General features: G+C 41.2%; 1 protein-coding gene across 2 annotated transcripts in view; it reads left to right on the plus strand.

Annotated features, from left to right (window-relative positions):
- The window catches only part of LOC110537019 (contactin-associated protein-like 4), a 219,319-nt gene that overhangs the window by 26,621 nt on the left and 167,274 nt on the right, over positions 1–25,424 (plus strand). For both annotated transcript variants that reach the window (XM_021622727.2, XM_021622728.2), the window contains exons 2-3: positions 801–911; positions 18,871–19,064. In XM_021622727.2, coding sequence (XP_021478402.2) covers positions 801–911; positions 18,871–19,064 — 305 coding nt within the window. The remainder of the gene's footprint in view (positions 1–800; positions 912–18,870; positions 19,065–25,424) is intronic.

Here is a 25,424-nt window from a genome sequence, read left to right on the forward strand (position 1 = left end):
CGTGTGTTTTTTTATTTATTGCAATCTAAACCTCCAGTCATAACAGTCATAATCATAAAAGTGTGTGGAGCATGAACAGGTCTCTGAGAGGCTCTGGATCTAAACAACATGAGTCACCAGCTGGTTTTATTACTGAGGTGGTTCTAACATATATAACTGCAATACAATACCCAATCTGACATCATCAGGGCAAAAATGCTTGATCACATGGGGGCCATGTTAGAGGTGGTCAATGATTATCTTCTCATCTAGTGAAAGTACTGCAAAGTGCAGCTCCTATTTGAATAGTATGGCATGGTCCTTAGTGGTAATTCTTGACACATGGGCTTCTTCAATGTGACAAGAACACCCTACTTTTGCAGTGTTTGACTCTTGAGTTGATCTCGTGTGGTTGAGATATTTTCCTAATTTGGTTTATCAATACTTTGGTTTTTCAACATATTACAGTTGAGTTCAAGACACTCTGTAACATGTTTTGTGATATTGTTTTGGTCTTGGTGTTTTGATCTCTTCCAATAAAGTCAGAGCACACATTAGTGGTGTTGGAACATAACAATGTAGTTATTTTAATAAGCATTATGTAGTTATTTTACAGTGATGTCATTAGAATGGTGATGACATCCTGTGATGTCGCCACAATGGTGTCGATGGTGTTTCTATCGTGGCTTACAATATTGTGTCAACTCACTTTAAGCATTATTCATCCTTGATGATGTTTTTTGGGGGTACTATGCTGAGTTACTACTAGTCCAGGGCTCAAAGACTAATCCTTTGCTTTGTGTTTCATGTTTGCTTGATAGACAGCTGTGATGGCCCACTGGTGTCCAACCTGCCCCAGTCCTCCTTCAGAAGCTCCTCACAGTTATCCAACAGCCATGGGCCCGGCTTTGCTAAAGTCAACAGGAGAGATGGTGAGTACGGGACTTTTGATACATACACTATTGAAAAAGAAATGGTTCCAAAAGGTTTCTTCAGCTGTCCCCATAGGAGAACCCTTTTTGATTTCAGGTAGAAAACTTGTCGGTTCCAAGTAGAGCCCTCTGTGGAAAATTGTTCTTCATGGAAGAACCATTTTAGGTTCAAGATAGAAAAAAAGGTGCTATGAGTGTACCATTCTGCTGCAGTAGTTCTGAGGAAACAGGTTGTGGTCCCAATGGCTTTTTGCAATGCTTCACACACATTGACCTCATCCATTCCCCATTTCAAGTTGGAGTAAAGGATGGGAAAAATAATAAGACATTGTTTGGCTTGAGAAAAGAGTCTGATATGGACACTGTATTGATTGTAGTATCCCCCACTGTTATTGGGAGGCTGTGTTCCAGCAGTACACTGTGGTGTTGAGGCTCAGATGATTATTGCGGAGAGGGAGAATAGGGTTGGGTTCCCCACAGGACTGTGCATAAAGAACATCATAGGCAAGATTCAGCAGCAGTAGCGCAGGATCCAGATGATTTACTTTGAGAGAGAGAGATGCTGTTGTTACCACATCCGTTCAGAGTAGCGTACCTAGCTGGTCACCTACTGTAGGTAGCTATTGGAGTACTACATCACAAGCTCCAATGCAAGGTCGCCCACCATTACCATCTGAATGGCGACTCATCCAAACAAAAAAAATCAAGAGGGGATTGGATGGTATGCTGGATGCTGATATAGGGTTTGCTTGCCTTGCTAACAGGGGGAAATGCTATCACGGTGGTTCTTTGTTTGAATGTTTTAAAACGGGGAGGGTTTATCTATTTTGTTTCTAGTTTGAAAGCAGAAAATCATTTGGGAAAAGCAGGGATTTTTAGCAGCCACATAAGAGGGTCTGTGTGAATGATTTTTTTGGGGGACTGTGAGACCAAAGCAAACTAAGCTTGTTTGGATGCTGCTTCCGTGCTGTCTTTGATGGCTGTAGCAGTAAGCACACAGCTTTTTCACTATTCCCATCTGAATTGATCTGGGTGGATCGATAGGTGTCTAAAACTCTATGGTATCATCTGTTTGGTATATTTCCCTGTGTTTGATCATGATGAAGCAGTGTCAGTCAGGTTACTTGTTTTAGATATCAGTTAATGTCTGCACCAGAGGTAGAAGATTGCTTAAAACTCTTTACACATGTGGGATTTGGCCTATATGGATTGGGCTAAATTAAAATGTTTTTCTTACAGAAGAAATATGTATAAAGCATATGCATAACCATGGTAGCAATTAAAAAGGGAACAGTTTGGAGATTATGGGGAAATTACTAGACCAAATATGAGGACACAACAGGTCACCTGACACAAGACTGAATCCAAACATTACACTGTTGATTTAGTGTGTTTTACATTTACTGTACTTTTTGCCGCATTGGTTGATAATGAAATCTTAAAATACTCCGGATACATTCGGTAACATGATAAGAATATTCCTAGAACATGTAGCGTATGTGCAACATATGACAAAAAAAGTTTGAGTCAAAGGACTAACGGGTGTCTCCAAGTGGCCACACACTTCTCCAAAGTGTGCACAGTTCCTAAGTCATTTCAATGCACTTTTATGACTCAAAGAAGATTCAACTACTGTATAAGGTGTTTTTTCTTTTAGCTCTTCTAGCTGTGCCGTTGAGAAACTAGAGCAAATACAATTGTAGTTGTTTTGGTTGGAACACAGCCCTGCATCACACAATTACTGTTGTTGTTTACGCAATCCAAATAGGGCCCCATATAAAAGGCAATCTGGGTGAGGTGAGCATCATTTGAAAGCTTGTTCTGTTGCCAACATTACTAGCTAAGATATAAAATATGATATAACAGTGTTAGGCTTTCACACGGCAATTCAGAGAAACAGATAATTTTGGTACACATTAATTAATTAAGTAATGAGTGCATTCAGGTGTGTGTGCCTCAGCAACATTCTCTCTTAATTTACAGCTTTTCCCTCACTCAGACAACATCAAATTTGCAAAAATTAGCAAACGTGACAACCACTACACTACAGAAACTGCTGCAAGAACTATCAGCAAGGAGTAAACCGAATTTTACAGATATTCATTGAATAAATTTGAATATCCAAAGGCATTAATGACAAAAATAATTCTCTGTTACAATTATGGAAATTATTGCATGAGTCAATGAGTGCTGTTTCCACCCAGGATGAAACCGGGGAACTTTCGCGTGTTAAGCGTACATGATAACCACTGTCCTACAGAAACTGCTGCTTGAATTGTCAGCAAGGAGTCAACTGAATTTTACAGATATTCATTGCATGAATTCAAATTTCTAAAATAAGGCATTTATGAAAAATAATTCTCTATAACATCCACAGTAATTATTGCATGTGACAAAGAGTACTGTTTCTGCCCTGTTTCGAAACGGGGACCTTTCGCGTGTTAAGAGAACGTGATATCCACTACACTACAGAAACTGCTGCAAGAACTGTCAGCAAGGAGTAAACCAAATTTGACTGATATTCATTGCATGACTTCGAATTTCCAAAGAAAGGCATTTATTAGCAAAATTAGCAATTAGCAGGAGGGATTTGGGAAACTTCTTGTCATGCAAGGTGCTCAAGTTCAGAACGGCTGTCAGTCAAAACACATACAGAGTTGTGAAGTACAGAGCCAGATCTCAGAGGTCATGTATAGCATGTTACTGTACAGCCACTGCATACCAATTTAGCCATTTATCACTGACCAAATCAGACATTTTCAACCTGTGCACAGGTACGAGTGTATAGAATTAAATTACATTACAATCAGAAATCTCCATAATTGGAACCAGATTTCTGTCTGTAATGATGTAATTGCAACCAGCTTTGCTCTGTGGGTGAACATTTCTAGTGATGGAGTACAGAACTGTAATTGATTGTTTACAGGACACTGCAAAGATGCCTCTCAAAAACCTATCTTCTATTTGACCTTTGACTGATTTCAAGCTCACTCTCTGTCCTTTCTGTGAATGGAAGAGGATCTAACAACATGGCATCCCAGGGGGTTGAAACGGTGACGCTGCATAATTTATCCTACGAAGACGAGAATACGGTGACTCTCAAATTGCTTTTTTTTACATGGCAGGGCACGAGACGACATAATCCCAGCTGTTCTAAGAAGAAATCTATGAATAAATGAATGAAACCATCTAATTTACAAATCTGCCTGCACATGTTAACACTTAGCATCCTCTAGCTAGTGTTTCTCAGAGGATATTCACATTACTGATTCAATTTACTGACAAAATGAACAGTGGTAACTATCAAAAGCTTTAATACAGATGTAGAATCTTAACTTGATCACTCTTTTAAGCTTCTAAAGATAGTAATTTCCACTTTGAAATTTCAGACTTGATATGCTCTATCGAAAAATATATCAACCACTACAAAAATGTTAATTAATTATAATCCACATAGTAATTCACATTTGCTGTTGCTGCATGATTCTTTTCCTGCTGTAGCACACTAGTTCAAATTAAGATCTGTTCAGTCCTGCTGGTATTGTATCTTCTCACCAGGCTTGTTTACTGAGAATGGTATTTCGTGATCTGACAACTAAGTTGATTGAAATAGTGAATTAAATATTCCCGTTTATCGATTGTAGTCAGAAAGCAACAACATGAGAACAGGTGATACAGGTGGTGATATGATTATATGATTGTATACAATATATAGTCAGTAAAGTCATTGTATAAGAACATATCAAAATGGCACATTGTCTGATCCTTGCAAGTTACATTGTTTGTCCTCAGACTGTCCGCAGAGTTAGATGGTCATCCACAGAGATCCTATTATGTAATTCTATGGGTTCACCCCTCTAGTCAGTCTGGAATTAGAATGCTTTTCAGACTCCACCATTCTACACATTCTATCTACACATGCTGTGATCAGATATGTGACCATGTCCATGTAATCCAATGTGGAGAAACATGAAAGACCCATTGAGATCCAGTCAAGATCTGGTTAAACCACCTGCCTAGGGTACAATAATGCATTATGGAAAACCAGGTTTTGAACCATTATGGTAGGCCAGATTCTGAAGCATTATGGTATCCCTGGTTCTGAAGCATTATGGTAGGCCGGGTTGTGAAGCATTATGGTAGGCCGGGTTGTGAAGCATTATGGTAGGCCGGGTTGTGAAGCATTATGGTAGGCCGGGTTGTGAAGCATTATGGTAGGCCGGGTTGTGAAGCATTATGGTAGGCCGGGTTGTGAAGCATTATGGTATCCCGGGTTCTGAAGCATTATGGTAGGCCGGGTTGTGAAGCATTATGGTAGCCCGGGTTGTGAAGCATTATGGTAGGCCGGGTTGTGAAGCATTATGGTAGGCCGGGTTGTGAACACACTGACTTTTATTTTCTCTTTCACGCTCCCTTGTTCTATTCTCCAATGAAACAAAATGAGTTTACTTAATTCAACCCTGTTTCTCTCTCTCTCACTCCTTCTTTCACTATCCCCCTTCTTTTTAATAACCTATTACACCCTCTCTTCTTTCTAATTATCTATCTTTCTCTTTTTCACTTTCTTATTCCCACCCTCTATCACCATTTACTGTCTCTGACACTGAGGTATCCCTTTGAATACACAAAACTGTGTTTGATTCTAATTATGAGTTACTCTGTCTCATTTTTGATTGTGGAGGAGCAATTCGGACAACTTCCATTCATCCCTTTGCTAAATGTTAATATCAGTATTTAACATTTAAATGGTTTCTTTTTTCATTTTTGTGATACTGACAGTTATACAATTATATTGAAATATGCTTTAAAATTACATTTTGGCTGGCTAATTCCTTTTCTTGAAGTGAAATTCAACTAAGTGGAGACCATTCATTGAAATGAACTCTATAAAGACTATTGGCTAATCACATATTGATCTATTTGTTCAATCAGCGATCCACTGTCCTCTGGTTTCATGGTCTGATTTGGCTCTCCATGTCTCTGGAGAGAACTGGTGGCCATTTTGGTCTAGTGAACATTTACCTGAACTGGCAGCTCAGCCAGATGCCAGCTTGGAATGTCCTATCAGAAAGTCCTCCCAAATCCATATGGCCATTATTAGACAGTTGGTGTCACTCAAGGCCCCACACTCTAAACATTCCTTATTCATTCACTAGCAAGTGGAAAAACAGTACACTATTGATGAGTGAGTAGTCCGTTCATTAGACACACATCTGCTCTTTGCTGGAAATCTGGTATGACTCGCCAAAGTAATGTCGGCCACAATTTCCCAATCTCCCCTCTAAAATAGACAGGGCAGTCCAGGCAAGAATGATTTACAGTTATATCCAGAATTATTGGCACCCTTGTTAAATACTGGGGCGGCAGCGTAGCCTAGTGGTTAGAGTGTTGGACTAGTAAACCGAAAGGTTACAATATCAAATCCCTGAGCTGACAAGTTACAAATCTGTTCTACCCCTGAACAAGGCAGTTAACCCACTGTTCCTAGGCCATCATTGAAAATAAGAATTTGTTCTTAAATGACTTGCCTAGTTAAATAAAAAAAGAAATATGGCTACAGGTTCATCTGCCTCACCTAAACCCCATTCTTGTGGGAAACTGCTATAGACCACCACGTGCTAACAGTCAGTATCTGAGTAGTATGTGTGAAATTATGAGGTATGTGGTATATTTTCTGGGTGCTTTCATCAAGCTGCCCACTTAAGAAAAAGCTCCAAACTGTAACCAGTGCATGAAACCTGGTTCAGGTTATCAGTCAACCTATCAGTCAAGGATATTTACAAACAGTACAAGAATGAAATCATCAACATGTATTGATCACATCTTTACTAATGCGTCAGAAGTTTGCTTTAAAGTATTATCCAAATCATCGTATGTAGTGATCACAATATATTAGCCATGTCTAGGAAAACCAAAGTTCCAAAGGCGGGGCCTAATATACTGTATAAGATGTCATACAGTATAGTTCTATAGTGATTCTTATGTAGATGATGTAAAGAATATTTGCTGCTCTGTGGTGTGAATTGAGGAGAAACCAGAGACTGCTCTTGACACATTTATGAAATTGCTTATTCCAGTTACTAATAAGCATGCACCCATTAAGAAAATGACTTTAAAAACTGTTAAATCCCCTTGGATTTAACATGTGATAGACCATGTGTCTAAACTGAATAAAAATAAGAAACTACACTATGGAAGAAAGATGAATTATGGTAAAATAATCTTTGGTCTTTGGTGCGAAAAGTGCAAATCAATCCCAGAACAACAGCAAAGGACCTTGTGAAGATGCTGGAGGAAACAGGTACAAACATATCTATATCCACAGTAAAACAAGTCCTATATCGACATAACCTGAAAGGCCTCTAAGCAAGGAAGAAGCCACTGCTCCAAAGACCACCATAAAAAAGCCAGACTATGGTTTGCAAATGTACATGGGGACAAAGATCGTACTTTTTGGAGTAGTGTCCTCTGGTCTGATGAAACAAAACTAGAACTGTTTGGCCATAATGACCATCGTTAGGGGGACGCTTGCAAGCCAAAGAATACCATCCCAACCGTGAAGCACGGGGTGGCACCATCATCTTGTGGGGGTGCTTTGCTGCAGGAGGGACTGGTGCATTTCACAAAATAGATGGCATCATGAGGGGGGAAATTATGTGGATATATTTAAGAAACATCTCAAGACATCAGTCAGGAAGTTAAAGCTTGGTCACATGGGTCTTCCACATGGACAATGACCCCAAGCATACTTCCAAAGTTGTGGCAAAATGGCTTAAGGGCAACAAAGTCAAGGTATTGGAGTGGCCATCACTAAGCCCTGACCTCAATCCTATAAAAAATTTGTGGGCAGAATTGAAAAAGCGTGTGCGAGCAAGGAGGCCTTCAAACCAGACTCAGTTACACCAGCACTGTCAAGAGGAATGGGCCAAAATTCGCTTAACTTATTGTGGGGAAGCTTGTGGAAGGCTACCCAAAACGTTTGACCCAAGTTAAACAATTTAAAGGTAATGCTACCAAATACTAATTGAATGTATGTAAACTTCTGACCCACTGGGAATGTGATTAAAGAAATAAAATCTGAAATAAATTATTCTCGCTACTATTATTCTGACATAATTATTCTAAAAATAAAGTGGCGATCCTAACTGACCTAGGACAGGGAATTTTTACTAGGATTTAAATGTCAGGAAGTGTGAAACTGAGTTTAATTGTATTTGGCTAAGGCGTTTGTAAAACTTCCGACTTCAACTGTACATATGAGATGAGTAACGCAAGATATGTAAACATTATTAAAGTGGCTAGTGAACCATTTATTAAGTGGCCAATAATTTCAGTCTGTGTAGGCAGCAGCCTCTATTTGTGATGGCTGTTTGACAGTCTGATGGCCTTGAGATAGGTGTTTTTCAGTCTCTCGGTCCCAGCCTCCTGAAGTTGAAGAGGTGCTGTTGAGCCTTCTTCACCAGCTTGTCTGTGAGGGTGGACCATTTCAGTTTGTCCGTGATATTGACATAGAGGAAATTAAAACGTTCCACCTTCTCCTCTGCTGTCCTGTCGATGTGGATAGGGGAGTGCTCCCTCTGCTGTTTCCTGAAGTCCACGATCACCTCCTTTGTTTTGTTGACATTGAGTGAGGTTGTTTTCCTGACACCATACTCTAAGTGCCCTCACCACCTCCTTGTAGGCTGTCTCGTTGTTGTTGGTAATCAAGCCTACTACTGTTGTGTCATCTGCAAACTTGATGATTGAGTTGGAAGCGTGCATGGCCACGCAGTCATGGTGAACAGGGAGTACAGGAGGGGGCTTAGCATGCACCTTTGTGGGGCCACAGTGTTGAAGATCAGAAAAGCAGAGGTGTTGTTTCCTACCTTCACCACCTGGGGGCAGCCTGTCAGGAAGTCCAGGACCCAATTGTGCAGGGCGGGGTTGAGACCCAAGGCCTCAGACTGAATGATGAGCTTGGAGGGTACTAGTCAATGAACAGCATTCTTACATGGGTATTTCACTTGTCCAGATGGGATAGGGCAGTGTGATGGCGATTGTATCATCTGTGGACCTATTGTGGCAGTAAGCAAATTGAAGTGGGTACAGGGTGACAGGTAAGGTGGAGGTTATATGATCCTTGACTATCCTCTCAAAGCACTTCATGATGACAGAAGTGAGTGCTGCGGGGCGATAGTCATATAGTTCAGTTACATTTGCCTTCTTGGGTACAGGAACAATGGTGGCCATCTTGAAGCATGTGGGGACAGCAGACTGGGATAGGGAGAGATTGAATATGTTTGTAAAAACACACCAGCCAGCTGGTCTGCACATGCTCTGAGGACGCGGCTAGGGATGCCGTCTGGGCCTGCAGCCTTGCGAGGGTTAACACGCTTCAATGTCTTATTTACATAGGCCACGGAGAAGGAGAGCCCACAGTTCTTGTTAGCGGGTCATGCCGGTGGCACTGTATTATCCTCAAAGCGGGCAAAGAAAGTGTTGAATTTGTCTAAAATCAAGACGTCGGTGTCCGTGACGTGGCTGATTTTCATTTTGTAATCCGTGATTGTCTATAGACCCTGCCACATATGTCTCATGTCTGTCTCGTTGAATTGCGACATACTTTGTCTCTATACTGACATTTCGCTTGTTTGTTTGCCTTGCTGAAGGAATAACTATACTCTTTGTATTCAGCCATATCCCTAGTCACCTTTCCATGGTTAAATGCAGTGGTTTGCACTTTCAGTTTTGCACGAATGCCGCCATCTATCCATAGTTTTTGGTTAGGGTAGGTTATAATAGTCGTAGTAGGTACAACATCTCCTATACACTTCCTTATAAACTCACTCACCAAATCAGCGTATACGTCGATATTATTCTCTGAGGCTTCCCGGAAGATGTCCCAGTCCGCGTGATCAAAACATTCTTGAAGCGTGGATTCTGATTGGTCAGTCCAGCGATGAATAGTCTTTAGCGCGGTTACATCCTGTTTGAGTTTCTGTCATAGGAAGGGAGGAGAAAAATGGAGACGTGGTCAGATTTGCCGAAAGGAGGGCGGGGGAGGGCCTTGTTTGCATCGTGAAAGTTAGAGTAGCAGTGATCCTATAAGGGCTCAAGGCGAGACCTAGATGCAGACACAGGAGGCAGATGGTTAGAGTCAAAGATGTTTATTAACAATCTTAAAGGGGTAGGCAAGAGCATGGTCATAGACAGGCAAAAGGTCAAAACCAATTCAGAATTCCAGAGGTACAGAATGGCAGGCAGGCTTGAGGTCAGGGCAGGCAGAATGGTCAGGCAGGCGGGAATGGAGTCAACCGGGAGGACTAGTAAAAGAGAATAGAAAAGCAGCAGCACAGGAAAAACACGCTGATTGACTTGAACATACAAGACGAACTGGCACAGAGTGACAGGAAACACAGGGGTAAAATACACCAGGGAAAATAAGTAACACCTGGAGGGGGTGGAGACAATCACAGGGACAGGTGAAACAGATCAGGGTGTGACAGATCCAGTGTTTTTCCAGCGCAAGTGCTACTCTCAATATGCTGATAGACTTTAGGTAGCCTTGTTCTCAAATTTGCTTTGTTTAAATCGCCAGCTACAATAAATGCAGCCTCAGGATTTATGGTTTCCAGTTTGCATAAAGCCCAGTGAAGTTCCTTGAGGGCTGTTGTGGTTTCGGCTTGAGGGGGGATATACACGGCTGTGACAATAACCAAGGAGAATTCCCTTGGGGGATTATACAGTGAGCATTTGAGGAATTCTAGGTCAGGTGAACAAAGGACTTGAGTTCCAGTATGTTGTTACAATTACACCACGAGTCGTTAATCATGAAGCATACAACCCGCCCCTATTCTCCTCGGAGATATGTTTATTCCTGTCGGCGCGACGCACAAATAATCCAGGTGGCTGTACCGACTACGACAGAATATCCAGAAAGAGCCATGTTTCCGTGAAACAGAGTATGTTACAATCCCTGATGTCTCTCTGGAAAGCAACCTTTGCCCTAATTTTGTCTACCTTGTTATCTAGAGACATTAGCGAGTAATATACTTGGAAGCGGTGGGTGGTGTGGCCTCCGAAGTCTGACCAGAAGACCGCTCAGTCTACATCTTCTCTGACGGTGTTTTGGGTCAGCCTCTGGAATTTGTTCAAATGCCCTGGGTGGTTCGGACAAAGGATCCGCTTCGGGAAAGTTGTATTCCTGGTCATAATGCTGATAAGTTGACGTTGCTCTGATATTCAATAGTTCTTCCCAGCTGTGTGTAATAACACTTAAACATTTCTGGGTTAACAATATAAGAAATAATACAGAAAAAAAAGAAATACTGCAGAGTTTCTTAAGGACTAGAAGTGAGGCAGCCCTTTCTGTTGGCGTCATCTTATCTGTTTAACACTATACATGTCAACTACTACAGCGACTGAAATGACTGCAACAATTAACAAAGTTAGCTTCAGAATGGGTGGCAAGGAATAAGTTAGTCTTAAATATTTGAAAAACTAAAAGCATTTTATTTGGGACAAATAATTTACTAATCCCTAAACCTCAACTAAATTTTATAATGAATAATGTGAAAATTGAGCAAATTGAGGTGACTAAACTGCCTGCAGTAACCCTGGATTGTAAACTATCATGGTCAAAACATGTAGATACAACATTAGCTAAGATGGGGAGAAGTCTGTCCACAATGAAGCGCTGCTCTGCCTTCTTAACAACACTATCAACAAAGCAGGTCCAACGGGCCCTAGTTTTGTCTCACCTGGACTACTTTTCAGTCGTGTGGTCAGGTGCCACAAAGGACTTAGGAAAATTACAACTGGCTCAGAACAGAGCAGCACAGCTGTCCAATTTACAGTAGCTATTACAGTGAAAGAATACCATGCTATTGTTTCAGGCGTTATGCACAGTTATGAACTTGAAAAGTTATTAATAAACCAATTAGGTACATTTGGGCAGTCTTGATACAAAATTGAATATACATGCAATGGTTCATTGGCTCAGTCTAAAACTTTGCACATACACTGCTACCATCTAGTGGCCAAAATTCTAAATTGTGCCTAGGCTGGAATAATATATGATGGCATTTCTCTTGCATTTCAAAGATTGTAAAATGTTTATTTTATTTTTAAACTGTTGTTTTTTTTCTTTGTATTTTCTTTTACCAGATTTAATATGTTATATTCTCTTACATTCATTTCACATTTCCACAAACTTCAAAGTGTTTCCTTTAAAATGGTATCAAGAATATGCATGTCTTTGCTTCAATGCCTGAGCTACAGGCAGATAGATTTGGGTATGTCATTTTAGGCAAAAATTTAAAAAAAGGGGCAGATCCTTAAGAGGTTTTAAACTACTAGCACACAGCTTGGACACCCATGCATACCATACAAGACATGTCACTAGAGTTCCCTTCACAATCCCCAAGTCCAGAACAGACTATGGTGCTCAGTGCTACATAGTGTAGAGCCATGACTACATGGAACTCTATTCTACATCAGGTAACTGATGCAAACAGTAGAATCTCTTAAAAAATAGTTACAAATATATCTTATGGAACAGTGGGGACTGTGAAGAGACACACACACAGGTACAGACACGCATACGTACACTACACACACGTACATTGTAATATTGTTCTATGGTGGTATTATACATTTTGTATTGTAGATATGTAATGGTGTTTTATATTTTGTTTTAAATATAATATACAGTGGGGCAAAAAAGTATTTAGTCAGCCACCAATTGTGCAAGTTCTCTAACTTAAAAATATGAGAGAGGCCTGTAATTTTCATCATAGGTACACTTCAACTATGACAGACAAAATGAGAAAAGGAAATCCAGAAAATCTCATTGTAGGATTTTTAATGAATTTATTTGCAAATTATTGTGGAAAATAGGTATTTGGTCACCTACAAACAAGCAAGATTGCTGGCTCTCACAGACCTGTAACTTCTTCTTTAAGAGGCTCCTCTGTCCTCCACTCGTTACCTGTATTAATGGCACCTGTTTGAACTTATCAGTGTATATATATATATATATATATATATATATATATATATATATATATATATATATATAGTTATTAGTATAAAAGACACCTGTCCACAACCTCAAACAGTCACACTCCAAACTCCACTATGGCCAAGACCAAAGAGCTGTCAAAGGACACCAGAAACAAAATTGTAGACCTGCACCAGGCTGGGAAGACTGAATCTGCAATAGGTAAGCAGCTTGGTTTGAAGAAATCAACTGTGGGAGCAATTATTAGGAAATGGAAGACATACAAGTCAATGACCCCAAGCACACATCAAAATCCACAAAGAAAATGGTTAATTGACCACAAAATCAACATTAGCAATGGCCATCTCAGTCTCGAGACTTGAACCTCATTGGAAACCAGTGGTTTGAATTGAACAGGGCAGTCCACATGCACAGACCGAAGGACATCAAGGATCTGGAAAGATTCTGTATGGAGGAATGGTCTAAGATCCCTCCCAATGTGTTCTCCAATCTCATGTGTGTTTTCCAATGTGTTCTCCAATCTCATTAAACATGATAAAAGTGCCTTTACCCTCACAAGGGGAGGGTGGACAAAATATTGAAAACTAGGTGCCAATAATATTTAAAATATATATTTATTTGTTTACCAAAATATATTTATTTATTCATTAATTGTTGGACATAAAAGACTGTAAAAACACCAGAAACGTTCCAACGTATTAATAAATATGTTTGTGGTCATATACAGGATGGCAGGTAGCCTAGAGGTTAGAGCGTTTGACTAGAAACCGAAAGGTTGTAAGATCAAATCCCTGAGCTGACAAGGTAAAAATCTGTCATTCTTCCCCTGAACAAGGCAGTTAACCCACTATTCCCAGGCTGTTATTGAAAACAATAAATTATTCTTAACTGACTTGCCTTGTTAAATAACAGTTAGAAAAAATACATGTAAGCAAGGTTGACATTTTGTTTTAGTCAAGTATTACATCTGTTTGGGCTTCTTGTGGATACATTTACAGTCTACAAATGATGTTAGAATTATGTTCCAGCCTCCTGTCCATCCGCTCAAGTAGAAAATGGTCCTGCCGCTCAATCTAGTGGATGATACCTGGAATAGGGTGCCATTTTGGATGCACCCCATGACAGGAAGAGGAGAAAAGTCTGAGTGATTTTATCTTCCTGGTTGGAAGGCCTGTCATACACAATATGAACAAATCTAAAGACAGAGGGTAGAGATTTATTGGAACAGAGAGTAAAGGGATTATTCAATTTAGAAACCCTACAGCTACATTGGTGACTCGTGATGGAATTCACCACTGATCTGTGAAGAAAAGAAAAGTTGTATTTTGTAGAACCTTAGAAAATGAAAGTGTTTGCAGTACTGTGTGATTCCACTCAGTGTGGTAACCAACCACAGCTCTCTCTGTGGGGTACTTCTGACAAGGCAAAGCTGGTTGAAATCATAACATCATTCTAACCAATTTACAAGGTTGTGATGACATTATTTCAACAAGTTTTTTCCGCTGGGTAGTAGATATGGCATTAGAGAAATTTACGACAATTTGTCACTGAAAAAAAAACACAAACTGTTGCCTACGAAAAACTCATAGTCAGTGTTGATTATGGACAAATGATTAGATGCCACTGATAATGTTTATATTTTCAGACCTTTAGTCAGATACAGTGCCTTCAGAAAATATTCATACCCCTTGACTTATTCCAAATGTTGTTCTGTTACAGCCTGAATTAAAAATGGTTTAAATTGATTTGTTTTCTCACCCACACAGAATACCCCTAATAACAAAGTGAAAACGTGTTTTTAGACATTTTTGCAAATTTATTGAAAATCAAATGCAGAAATATCAAATGTAAATAAGTATTCACACCCCTGAATCAATACTTTGGCGGTGATTGCAGCTTTGAGTCGTCTTGGGTATGTCTCTATCAGCTTTGCACATCTGGATTTGGGGTTTTTCTCCCATTCTTTTATGCAGATTTACTGAAGCATTGGTAAGTTAGATGTGGGGTGGTGGTGAACAGTGATGTTCAAGTCTATCCACAGATTTTCAATGGGATTTAAGTCTGGCTTTGGCTGTGCCACTCAAGTACTTTCCCATTGTTGTTCTGAAGTCATTCCAGCGTTGCTTTGGCTGTATGCTTGGGGTCATTGTGCTGTTGGAACGGTGCCCTTTGCCCTAGTCTAAGGTAATTTGCCTCTGAAGCAGGTTCTGATCAAGGATTTGCCTGTATTTGGCTCCAGTCATTGTTCCCTTTATCCTTACCAGTCTCCCAGTCCCTGCCGCTGAAAAGCATCCCCATAGCATGATGCTGCCACCCTTATGCTTCACGGTAGGGATGGTGTTAGACGGGTGAAGAGCTGTCCCTGGTTTTCTCCAGACAGTGTTTTACATTCATGCCAAAGAGTTACATTTGTCTCATCAGACCACAGAATATTTTGACTTATCTCAGGGTCTTTCATGTTTCTTTTTCCAGGCATGCTGTCATGTGCCTTTTTCTCAGGATATGCTTCCATCTGGCCACTCTCCCTTAAAGCCCAGATTGGTGAAGTGCTGTTGTCCTTGTGGCAGGTTCTCCATCTCAACCAAGGAACTCTGTAGTTCTGTCAAAGTGGTCATTAGGTTTTTGGTCACCTCCCTGGCCAAGGTCCTTCTTGCCCGGTTGCTCAGTTTGGTCGGACAGCCAGCTCTAGGCAGAATCTGGGTAGTTCCATATTTTTTTCAATTTCCCAATGATGGAGACCACTGTGCTCTTGGAAACTTTCAACAATCTATAAATCAATTAGGAATGTCATCTCAAAGGCGTGTGGATAATTATGTAAATGAGATCTCTCTATTTCATTTTAAATACATTTGCAAAAGTTTCTAAAAACATGTTTTCACTTTGTCATTATGGGGTATTGTGTGTAGGCGGGTGATTTAAAAAAAAAATGTTTTAATCCATTTTGAATTCATGCTGTAACACCAACAAATGTGGAATAAGTTAAGGAATATAAATGTCTGAATATACTGTATATGATGTGTTTATTTGAATGGGCAGCAGCACAGCGGTGGTATAATGACCACGTTCCTGACCCTACATTAACCCTAATAACCATGCACAGTGGGAAAAGCAGCAGCCCTGTCCGTTCCAGTCAGGGACTAAAGAGAAGATCAGGGGAGATTTCCTTGATTTGAACAGACAGCACTGCAGACAGAGAGGGAGAACACATTGGGAATCCAGGCATATGTCCCAAATGGCATCATATTCCCTATCTAGTGCACTACTTTTGAGCCCTGGTCCATTGATTGCACTAAATATGGAATAGGGTTCCATTTGGAACGCAGGCCCATACAGGCATTCCCAGCAACCATTAGCAGCCATTAGCCTTCCCGTGGTAGCTAATAATTGCCCATTTTCAAGACAGGATAAAAATATGAATGTGTTAATTGCTTGAAAAAAAACACCCCTTTATTCTGTCTCTGGTTTGCGTCCCAAATGGCACCCTCTTATTATAGTGCTTTACTTTTTTCCCTATGTAGTGCACTACTTTTGACCAAGGCCAGAGTCTTCAGAGCTGGATACCCTCCTGGTATTGTGTATTCTGCTCCTCTTTGTCTCCCCTACATGCTCTCTCTGCTCTCTATTCCATCACCAGTAATGAACAAAGGTCAACGTGTTCGCTCTCCCTCTCATCGCTGTGTCAATGGCAATGTCTGTCTGCTACTAAAGTTAAGTACTTATTAAACCAGGCCTTTCACTGCCTCATGTCCTAAATGCCAACCTATACAGGCAGCTTGTTGCCTTAACCCGGACCAGACCAGACAGTAGTGTGAGTACAACCAACAGACGGTTATATAAACGGTAAAGTAGGAATATTAAGGGTGGAGAATCAGTGGAATCTGGTCCCTAAGTCCCTGTGGGGTTCCTGGAGACTATTTGCATCAGCTTAGTTAGATGACATCAACTTGGTACCAAATGTTAAATGGTCTTTAACCTCGGTGTCTTTGTGTTGGGTACTTAAAAGGCTCTGTGTGTTCTCTCTCTGTATAGAGTAAGGCATGCTGCAGCTTATTGGGGCATTTCTATTGGCAGCTGCGGTATGAGTCATTTCTGTGCTAGGCCCTCTAGCTGTCTTGTGTTCTGTCTTTGTGCCGACCCTGCTGGAAGCCTGGGCACCTCCTCTAGACAGCTCTGCTCCCGTTCTGTCCATCTGGCGTCCGGGGCTCTGAGGCTGCACTTTGGCCCGACTCAGCACTTTATGCTTCCCTTCTCTCACAGACATTAGCACACTTCTCATCCTGTCGTACCTCCTTTCTCACGACGGCGCCTCCATTCTACAGAGTGCCATTTCATCACTTCTCCTCATGTCTCTATCCGACTGGCTTTCCTCTCTCCCTCCTCCTCATGTCTCTATCCGGCTGGCTTCCCTCTCTCCCTCCTCCTGGCTCTTGCAGAAGCCAAATCCCTGTTCCTGTTCCACAACCTGCTGTGATGTTTCATGGAATAGGTCACTCTTTTGATCAGATTGCTCAATTTTTCTTCTATCTACATTAACATGAACGTTTGGTCATTTACCAGAATCTCTTTTCTAAAGCCCCTTAGTCGGTACATTCAACTAAGGTAGGTAAGACAACCATCATATATCACAGTCATTGCAAGTAAAATTTTCCCCGCAAAAAGCAGCTAATGGTACTGCACTTGACCAGTGTCTGTTTAGGGGATTGTCTATATAAACTACTGCAGTCATGACCATGCAGAGCTCCAGTTTGAGTGGTTACTTTAATGTGAGAGACTTGGACACTTTCTGCACATTTTAACTAGTTGCATGATCGAAACTGCTCTTCTTTATCATACAATGGAGAGTGACTCCTGCTCACAAAATGGCCCTGAATGTCAATGACACATTTCTCAAGTATTACTGTGTGCACAGTACCTGCTGGCGGATCATGCATCCTCGTTTTGCCACCAGCTCTGTAATGGATGTAGATGTTTTCAGGTTAGGTCTCGCAGTGCAAGGCTGCTTCATTCCCACTGAGGATATACACTGTACTGCTTCATTCCCACTGAGGATGTACACTGTACTGCTTCATTCCCACTGAGGATGTACACTGTACTGCTTCATTCCCACTGAGGATATACACTGTACTGCTTCATTCCCACTGAGGATGTACACTTTACTGCTTCAATCCCACTGAGGATGTACACTGTACTGCTTCATTCCCACTGAGGATATACACTGTACTGCTTCATTCCCACTGAGGATGTACACTGTACTGCTTCAATCCCACTGAGGATGTACACTGTACTGCTTCATTCCCACTGAGGATATACACTGTACTGCTTCAATCCCACTGAGGATGTACACTGTACTGCTTCAATCCCACTGAGGATATACACTGTACTGCTTCAATCCCACTGAGGATATACACTGTACTGCTTCATTCCCACTGAGGATATACACTGTACTGCTTCATTCCCACTGAGGATATACACTGTACTGCTTCATTCCCACTGAGGATATACACTGTACTGATTCAATCCCACTGAGGATGTACACTGTACTGCTTCAATCCCACTGAGGATATACACTGTACTGCTTCATTCCCACTGAGGATGTACACTGTACTGCTTCATTCCTACTGAGGATATGCACTGTACTGATTCATTCCCACTGAGGATATACACTGTACTGCTTCATTCCCACTGAGGATATACACTGTACTGCTTCATTCCCACTGAGGATATACACTGTACTGATTCAATCCCACTGAGGATGTACACTGTACTGCTTCATTCCTACTGAGGATATGCACTGTACTGCTTCATTCCCACTGAGGATATACACCGTACTGCTTCATTCCCACTGAGGATATACACTGTACTGCTTCATTCCCACTGAGGATATGCACTGTATGCACTGTACTGACTCCTTCCCAAAGAGTTACAATATGTGGTATCTCTGTGCGGTATTTCCTGCAGGTGCTGGAGGCTGGGCTCCTGTGGAGTCTAATAAGTACCAATGGTTGGAGGTGGACCTGGGGGAGCGGACAGAGATCACAGCCGTGGCCACGCAGGGTCGCTATGGCAGCTCAGACTGGGTCTCCTCCTTCCTCCTCATGTTCAGCGACACAGGCTGCAACTGGAAACAGTACCGCCAGGAGGACAACATCCGGGTAAGTCAGTGGGACAAGACCATAATGGCTGTGTATAAAATGGCACATATTGGCACCCTTTTCCCTGTATAGTGTACTACGTTCTACCAGGGCTACCCTCGGCTCCCAGGCTCACGTTGTGGCGAGGTGGAAGCTTGCGGCAGAGCCTAGACAAGGGCCCTGGTCAAATGTAGCACACTATATAGGGAGCCATTTCAGATGCAGACCAGTACACCATGTAGCCAACTCACAAATAGACTCATAAGAGTCCTTTCACTATCAATGAATAATAGATGAAACACCGGAAGGCAGGAACAGCTCAGCTTAGCTCTGTACTGTTGACTGAGGTAATTATTAGATGTAGCTGCTTTTTAGTGTTTCCATCCTTGTTACTTGCTTTCTGTACTAAATAACATTCTGATCATTTTAGCTGACATGAGGAGGAGAAAATTAGAAAGATTGTCAATTAAATGAATGTATTTCACAACTACAGTACTCTCATCTACTCACAGTTTGACTATGCATATTATAAAAAGTACTTAGCATAAAGTGTCTGCACATATTCTGATAAATCCTAAAAACCTTTTTAAGGATTTTTAAACTCCAGATGCTAGTCTTCCCAGTTAGTTGATGACAGTCGATGACAGCAGCAGTCTAGCATCAGTATCGGTCAAAAGTTCTAGTGTTTTTTTGTTTGTTTCCTCAGACAGGGTTTAGTAAGTTTAAGTTTTAGGGATGAGTGGTGTTCACTCTCTTTCTCTCTCCATGAGCAAAGGCTTTTCAGACAGGGGGCAGGCAATGGAGAGATGTGCTCCTTGACTCTGGGTATATTTCAAAGGGACACCTCACTCCAGGAGCAAATGAGATGCTGCTTCATGAGCTTTATCATACACACACACACACACAAATGAGATGCAGCATACTGAGCTTCCTCAGCAGGGAGGCAGTGCAATTTGTTGGGCTTAATGCTCCACTTCACCAGACGCATGCCTCATCTTCCCTGTTTAAAGACGCAAGTTAGCATTTTTCATTATGAATCTTGTTCTAGAGACAGCTCTGCAGCGTGGTCACTAGCTGGCATAGCCACAAAGTCATAAAATCAGATTTTAAACCTAACCTTAAACCTAACCTTAACCACACTGCTAACCCTAATGCCAAACCCTAAACTTAAATTAAGACCAAAAAGCACATTTTTGTTTTCAGGAATTTTGACAATATAGCAAATTTTTATAGCAAACTTTGCAGTTGGCCTATCTAGAGGAATCTCAGTTCTGCCTCCAGGACAACACTCATTCCAATAAACGTCAACCTGCTTTAAAGACACTGAAGATGCTTCTCACCCTTTCAAATTATGCAACAATGATAAGAAAGTACATTTCACTCCAAGACAGACGTAAAATGCTATAGTATAAACTTAGGTAAAAAAAAAAATTATGTTTAAATCACTGTAGTATCGCACACAGCTCTTCATTTTTGAAAATTCCAATGCCACCTCAGACCTCACTTTTCATTTTAAGTTTCAGTTGAAGTGGGTTCCATTGATTTCCTTTACAATAGGCAGGTGACTGGAGGGGGAAACAGTCCCCATTACTCTTATGAGAAAGGCTCAGGATGGGTACTGAATAAGTCATGTGGTTATCGATTGCTGCTGGCCACACACATTGCTGTAACCGCATCTTTAGGGCCAACTGATGCTAGCCAGTGTAAAAGGGAGCTGGCTTATATCTATCTATACAGTGTGCAACCACACCTCTCATGTCAACCCAACATAAGGTATAGTATGGTCTCCCCTAGCCAACATGAGAAGGAGCTACTGGACTGGCTCCTATCGATCTCAGAATAATAGTTAGCAAATTCTATGTTAATTAGGTATTTCACCATTATTTTGGAGTTTGAACCGCCAACCAGAGTGTCAACTTTAATGGGAGGATGGAATAGTGAGTAGGATGATGACCCCATTATTAACCTTTCTTAAAGAGAGACAGGGCTTGTGTCCCAAATACCACCCTATTCCCTATTTAGTGCACTACTTTTGGCCAGGGCCCACAACCATACATTTGGGATGCAACCAGAGAGCTGGAAGAGAGGACCAATAATAGGACACAGTAATATTTCCATGTCTTATTAGCCACATAAGTTAGGATCAGAGAGGTTAACTACACTCATTATTCAGAGTAGATCCAAGTGTTTGCCAGCAAAACATGAGAAAGAGAGCTTCAGTATTACATTTCCTATTAATCTGTTTATCTTTTACTGAAACCATTCTTCAGAACCCACTTCATCAATGCGGCTATGTGTTCTCCTCAGTCATATGAGGCAAAGTTAGTTATATAATAACTTTACTATACTATTCTTGGCAATACAAATGAATTTTTCAACATACTGTACCAATAAAGTATTTTAGAAATGACTACACTAAGGACACGATTGTGGTGGTGGGGCAGTTAGAGGGGGGTCCATGGGTCCTCCCCCGGAAACACAGTTTGACATGACTTATTATGCCTCTCTTCAGGGGCATTTTGAGGGGTATATGTAAGGGTATTCTGAAAACACTATAAGTGGAAGGATAAGTGAAAGGGTAAGTCGTCACCATCATTAATGAAGGTAAGTCACTGCAAATATTAAGAAGACACAGAAGATGAAGACAGTTGTATTATAATGATGCAGGGTAAAATGTGATTGGTGTTGTGGAGAGGTTGATCATCACATGCCGACATTTTGCCACCTTCATACTTCAGTATGATACTGTATATACACCTTGAAAGGGACTCCAGTTTTGTGAGACTACTTTTTTTCACTTTTTGAGAATAACTCTCCTCTCACTCACCTCTATACCAACCCTGCCGCTGCTCCTGCATGCACTGACCTCTTCTTACGGTTGCTTGCCTCTCTAGCACCCAATCACAGCAGGCAAGGACATACGGTGAGCTAGACAGAGACAGTGAACAATGTCCTGTGTTACTGGATAACCTATAAAGTGTACTTTAAAAGACACATTTATAGTCAGTTGCTCTATCAAAAATCACATGTGTCCAAATCTACGTGATTCATTCAAGCTATGTACATTGAAAATGCAGGGCCTAGTTCAAATTTTATCTATTTTAACCCAGGTAAAAGTATGTGATGATCACTGAAGTCAGAGAGTGCACAGGTTGATGTTATGTGTATGCTGTACATGACTGGTTTCCAAAGGAAGCCAAATTTGTATTTATTTTTACCACTATCAACATCAGTAAAATATATATATACAAATATATATATATATTCCCTTGACAGGGAACACCCAGTTTTGTGACTGTTTATTTTCACATTACAGGATAAGTAATCTTAGTCACTCACTCTCTCACCTGTAGATCAACACTGCTGCTGCCCTTGCCAGCACTGACTTCCCTCTCCTCACAGTCTCTTGCCTCTCTCACACCCAATCACAGCAGACACGGACACTTGAGACAGTGAACAATGTCCTGTGTTTTTGGATTATCTACGAAGTTTACTTTGAAAGGGCACATTTATAGCTGAGTTGCTCAGCAATCACACTTAACTTGGTCTACATGGGGTGGCAGGTAACCTGGCGGGTAGGAGTGTTAGACCAGTAACCGAAAGGTTGCTGGATCGAATCCCTAAGCTGACAAGGTAAAAATCTGTTGTTCTGCCCCTGAGAAAGGCAGTTAACCCACTGTTCCCTAGGCGCCGATGACGTGGATGTCGATTTAAGGCAGCTCTCCGCAGCTCTCTGTTGCAGAGGGGTTAGGTTAAATGCGGAAGACACATTTCAGTTGAACTGACTAGGTATCCCCCTTTCCCTACATGATTCTTTCAAGATTTTAAATGACATGACCAAATAAGTGCTATACCTGGCCTGCTGTATAGAATGACAGTTTCCATCCCCCCTCTGATCTACTGTCTCCACTCAGCCTGAGCTGTGCAGTGTCCATAGCTCAGTGGGACAGAAGTTTCAGCTCAGTGGGACAGAAGTTCCTAGGGGCGATGTGCGTGCTACTAACTTACTTTTCTTTTAGGATGATGCCCAAAAAAAAGGTGAATATCTGGACCATTTATTTTACCTGGCGGTGGCATGTGGAGACAGACTAGGCTGAGACTCACTACTCACTCCCTCACACTGTGAATATGATTGTGCACGTAGCTAGTCACCTCGCCCCCAGGCTCGAATTTCTGCCGCATAGAGCCCGGTAACACTGTGCCTCAAAGTGAGACTTGAAAGGTGTGTGGTTAAAGGTAGACTCAGCGATATGACATAGAAGCCGAAAGTAAACAGCTTAGTGGGTCAATTTCCACAACAAGAAGAGTGTTAAATGTGTGTTACTGTGTTGCATCTAGTTCATCTCAATATCTCCGGTGCTGCTTGTGGCAATGTCATTTCACTGAGCCTACATTTAAAATGGAGAGGGAGAAAGCCTGCTACAACTGTATGAGATGGGACATTGAAAAATTGCTGAGATCGCCAATCAAAGTAAATGTTCTATTACAGCGACCACATTATTTTTCGAGAGCCCAATTGATTCTGTATTCGGGCATAGAAAATGTATATGTGCAAAAAAAAATGTTGACGCATACGTTCCAATTTCCCAAACTCACTTCTTTGTTTGGCCCATTACTTGCAATGCTTGCGTATTGAAATCCACAAAGAGGGGAGGTGCTACATGCCTGGTGATGGACAGAGATCAGCCCATTTAAAGTGGTGTCTAGTGTCTATTTCCTCTGCTCCTGCTATAGACTACCAAGTCCTGTTCTGATGCGCTCTGAAACCAAACATCCAGACTGAGAGCAAGCTGGCTGGTAGGCGAGATTACATAGCTGTAACGTCTGCTTCCAACTTACACCCCCTGGACGCAGCTCACTTTCCAGCCCACTTTCTAGCTCACACTCTCAGACACCTAGATCCCCTGAACGCAGCTCACTCCGGATCCTAATCACCTGCATTCTAATCACCTGTTCACACACCTGTATGTCATTATCACACACTATTTAGTTCAGTTCTTTGCACCCCATCACTGTGAGGTATTGTTTGTTTTGTGACACATTGCTTTCAGAGCGCTGGGTTTCCTGTGAATTACTCCTCCATTGTATGCTAGTGAGGCAGGCAAAAACTAACGACGCCTTTTGCCTATTCCCTGCCTGTACTTTAGCCTATCGGATGTCCTGTTATCTACCTATTGCCTGATCTCCCAGACTACATTACTAGCCTTTTCCTTGCCTGTACTGTTACCCTTTTGGACCTTCTACCTGCCCCTGGACCCAGCTACCTGCCTCCTCCTGTGGTTCTTTGCAATAAACACCTTCTGCGCCCTGCGCTTGAAACCAGCTCTCTGTCTCCCCTTGTGTTCATTACAGTAGCTAGTAACTAGATCTAGCCAGATCTAGCTTGTTCATTGAGTCAACCAGTTAAATATGATGTAGATTCCAATGAGTGCATGGATTACATCACACCACCACCTTAGTGGCTCTATTTCCATATTCTGATTATTAAAAAAATAATAATAATTCAAGGGGGCAGTTGAGGTTCAATTGAAATGCAAGCTACTCTGATTTTTCACTGATGCTCACCAATTAATGAATAGCGTGCATATACACTGGTGCATATAGCTGTTGAGTTATTCAGCAAAATATCATAGTTATTTAGGTGAAATAATCTATTCAACTTGCTTGTTTCGTTTGGCCAGTTTAATGCAATGCCATGTCACTAAAACACCAACTTTTTAAAATGTATTTTTAAAAACGTTTTTACAATGGTGAGTTAAAGGTCAATGCTAGCAACTGTTTGTTCGATGATGCAGACATTACACAGTGCACCATTTATATGAAGTGTGTACAGCATTAACCACATAAAATAAAATCACAACAGGTGATGGAAACGGTGTAATTTTATAAATGCCAACATAAATTGTCTGTTCCACATGGCGGGTGGAAGGAAATGCAGGAATTGGTGGTGAAAACGTCTGTATGCGCAAATATTGATATAACAACCATCGTTGCGTTCTTCTCCCACTACAACTCGTGAAACTATGCAGTTTATTAGGCTACAGATGAAATAAATTACGAACTTCACAGGGTGGTGAAAGTGCACAGTGATGAGCTTGATGATGCTTTCCAATAAATATTAAGTGTCTTATTCTGGTGATAAGATTGATGCTCGATTGCCATTTGACAATTAAAAATGTTCTCGCTCTTATCCATAATAATCTCATGTAGATTAGCCAACCTGCACAGCCTACATGCACTGTATCTGCAAGATGTTGGCAAGAGTGCAGGTGCCAGAACCAGATTAGGCACATTTGCTATTCAATGCAACAGTTGTTGTGGCAAAACTATTGGTAGAGTTGTAAATGCGATGGAAGCACATTGAACTTTAGATTTGTATTT

This window comes from Oncorhynchus mykiss, chromosome 12, assembly GCF_013265735.2.
Source record: "Oncorhynchus mykiss isolate Arlee chromosome 12, USDA_OmykA_1.1, whole genome shotgun sequence".
Lineage (NCBI taxonomy): Eukaryota > Metazoa > Chordata > Actinopteri > Salmoniformes > Salmonidae > Oncorhynchus > Oncorhynchus mykiss.